Here is a 3,217-nt window from a genome sequence, read left to right as displayed (position 1 = left end):
ATCTGTACTCAGCCCGAGCAAGACCAATGCAACGAGCATGAAGAGACTAACAAGACTTCCTTCTCTCTTTGATTAGGAATTGTCATATGAAACGCAAGGGCCATCCACCCACACTCAGTCACGACCAATACAGTAGTAGTCTATGTTTCCCCAAACCCCACTCGACCTTGCCGATTTCCGCAGGTCGAACTGAACCATTTTTTTTAGATGCGAACTGAAGAACCTTGATAGTAGCGGAAGTTACATTTCTAGTTAGCACTTAGCAAAGAACCACTCCTGCTGATGATCCAAACTCTGCTTTTCAGTCAAACTGCCCCCCCAACTAAGATTGTGACCAAAAGCACTCTTGGTGACGGAAAAAACACACGATGATTTCAGTCAGCTGCAAAACTGACGGCATTGTAATCACAAACGATAAAAACAGAATACCCCCAAGAGGTCATTGTACCCCAAAAAATATTGCCCATAAGTTTCAACATGCCACAACCAGCTCAAATGAAGCTTAATCAGCAAATCAACAAAACTATATTATTGACACTTGGGCCATATCCTCACTCACAAAGTCACAGTTAAAAAGACCAGAGAAGATTTCGAAGGTTGCATATATCTGGCCATATTTGCAGCAAAATGAATGATGAAGGACGGAATAGGCGACCCAATGCAAGTGTACTTGGAGATAATAGTAAATGTGCTTACCATAAGAGGGTAAACATCAAGTGTGAAAAGGAAAAATATTATACTGTACTCACATAAAGATATCGAGCTTAGCTCTACTGACCAAGAACTTTTAGTTTTACTGCACGCACTAGCCAGTAATTGTACCATGGCCAGGCTCCGTTATCTTATCAACCGAACTAAAACAATGATTCAGTTTCAGAGTGCGATGGTTCAACGAAACAAACAACAACATTCATGCAATGTTGGCTCTTAAGAACGCAAAAAAAAACATTCATGCACAAATTCATGTACATAAAGACATGGCCTACATTAAAGATCAGAGCAAAACTTACTAAACTATCTTTGTTTATGCTTCTTCTCCCCCCTTCATTTGCACAAGAGCCAACTGAAGGAAATGTACATATTCGCATCAAGTCAATTTGTTACTTAACATAATGCCTGTATGTTCCGTAGTTCAGTGTCGATTCATGTTAGATGAATTCCCAGAGCTAAACCCCATAGTTTCCTCTCCAATTTCACCAACCAGTGTATCAGTTTCTTCTTCTGCGACATAACTACTAGCACCATTTCATCCTAAGCCGGTAAGCCCGTATGACAGACAGCAACGAACAATTAATCAAGTATCAACAACAAAGCTCATTTCAGGTGCTCCTCAATCCAATTCAACATCTCATCATTCTGCAAGCTTGTCATCTCATGGTATCCATAAGCAAGATTCAGCTCCTCTTGGATGTGCTTAGCCCACTGGGATACCTCCTCCCAGAACCCCCTCTTCACCACTGCATTCTTCCATGGAGTTGCCCGGCCATCCTTCCTCATGTACCCCCTCTCATCAACGAATCCTTCCTCACTGAAAACCTTCCAAATCCTTTCAGACAACCCATGATCCAGCCCTGGTATCCTATCGGACAGCAGCGTCGGCGTCAGAGGAAGCTCCAGGCTCTGAAGCTCCCTCGCCTCAACGCCATTGCTCCTCAGCATCTTCACATTCCTTCCCACCAGCGCGGCCGTCTTATAGTCCTTGGGCATGTGAAGGAACAAGGACGGCGGATAGCCCGGCGGCGCTCCCGCCGGGTCGAACACGCCCTCAGAGATCATCATCACGACGGCGGCTAGGCTCATCTTGGCCGCAAGCCGGGAGACGAAGTACCCACCTGACGACGCGCCGAGGGCGACCACTGGCAGGCCTCCGAGGCCGTTCTTGGCGGTCCAAGACTGGATCGCCCGCTTGGCGGCGCCCACCTCCTTCCCCAGCGACCGGCAGTCCCCGGCGCTCGCCACTGCGAGCACCGCGAACCGCCTCCGTAGCGCGCGGGCCGTGATGGCGACGTCCTCCGGCAGCCCGACGCATCCGGGGCAGCGCTGGGACGGCGGCCAGAAGTTCTCCGGCCGGCAGCGGCAGCCGTGGGCTACAAAGAGGACCCCCCTGGCCGGCGCCGCGGGGAGCTCCCAGATGGCGCGCGCGCCCTCGATCGACTCCACCGTCGGGGAGGAGGGCGCCGTCGACGCCGTACTGGATTCCTTTGAGCGGCCGACGATTTGGGACGCCGGGATGGTTTTGGAGTAGAGGAGAACGCCAGCGGCGGCGCATAGGAGGAGGGCCAGCGACGCGAGGGGGGTGGTCAGACGCAGTGCCAGCCGCTTCGCAGCGTGAGATGGCGGCGGCGGCTTGCCCGGCCGGCGAGTCGTGCCAGACATCTGGATCTGGCTGGCCGGGTAGAGCGGTGACGGGGAGGAGTTGGGCACGAGTGACATGACACGAGGGGGGGTGAGATCTCGTCGCCGGGTTTCGGTTGCCATTTTCAGTCACCCGCAGCTTCGAGGAGAACGGCTGAGTGGTGGGCTGAAAATCTGAGCACTAGTGTGCAGGCCGAATATGGACTGCATCCGGCAGAGGCAACAAATGGGCTTCTACGTACCCGGACACCGCTCCGCCCCGGCCCACCCTGGATGAACGTGGGGCGGCACGGAAAACCCTATTGGACGCTCGCTGCGTCCAGTTGTCGAGGCTTCGCACAGAGAAGCGAGCGACTAGCGATCAAGATGGGCCGGCCCAGTCACGAGATAGCACAGGCGCTACAGCGTCCCGGTTTTGGGAACCTTCTGGAGGGTTCCTGAACGGTTTTGGGAACCTTCTGGAAGGTTCTTGAACCGGGTTTTCACTGGTTTTTTCTGTTTGCTTTTTCTTTATAGCTTTTTCTTTCTTTTCTTTTTCTTTCTTCGTTTTTCTGTTTCTTTATTTCATCTTTCAATTCCTTTTTCTTTTCTTTTTCTTTTCTTTTTGTTCATGTTTCAAGTTATGTTTGGGAGTTTCAAAAAATAATCCAATTTCAAAATTTGTTCACCAAATTCAAAAAATGTTCATGTTTTCAAACTTTGCTGCGAGTTTCCATAAATGTTTCCATTTAAAAAATTGTTCGCAAATTGCAAAAAATGTTCATGCTTCAATTTTTGTTCGGGAGTTTCGAAAAAATGTACGCAAGTTTTAAAAACTGTTCATGTGTTCAAGTTTTGTTCGGGAGTTTCAAAAAAAGTTCCA

General features: G+C 49.7%; 1 protein-coding gene across 1 annotated transcript; it reads right to left on the bottom strand.

Annotated features, from left to right (window-relative positions):
• Positions 1-774: 774 nt before the first annotated feature.
• LOC123061921 (uncharacterized) lies at positions 775-2,508 on the bottom strand. The gene has a single exon (XM_044485208.1). It carries the CDS (start codon positions 2,476-2,478, stop codon positions 1,315-1,317), a length of 1,164 nt encoding a protein of 387 aa, XP_044341143.1. The 5' UTR covers positions 2,479-2,508; the 3' UTR covers positions 775-1,314.
• Positions 2,509-3,217: the final 709 nt, after the last annotated feature.

This window comes from Triticum aestivum, chromosome 3A (genome assembly GCF_018294505.1).
Source record: "Triticum aestivum cultivar Chinese Spring chromosome 3A, IWGSC CS RefSeq v2.1, whole genome shotgun sequence".
In the NCBI taxonomy this organism is placed as follows: Eukaryota; Viridiplantae; Streptophyta; class Magnoliopsida; order Poales; family Poaceae; genus Triticum; species Triticum aestivum.
Note: the sequence above shows the minus strand (reverse complement) of the source record. Positions and strands in the feature narration are given on the sequence as shown.

What these genes read in the sequence shown, in the direction of transcription:
- LOC123061921 (XM_044485208.1), bottom strand. Translation starts at nt 2,478, where the DNA reads ATGGCAACCGAAACCCGGCGACGAGATCTCACCCCCCCTCGTGTCATG.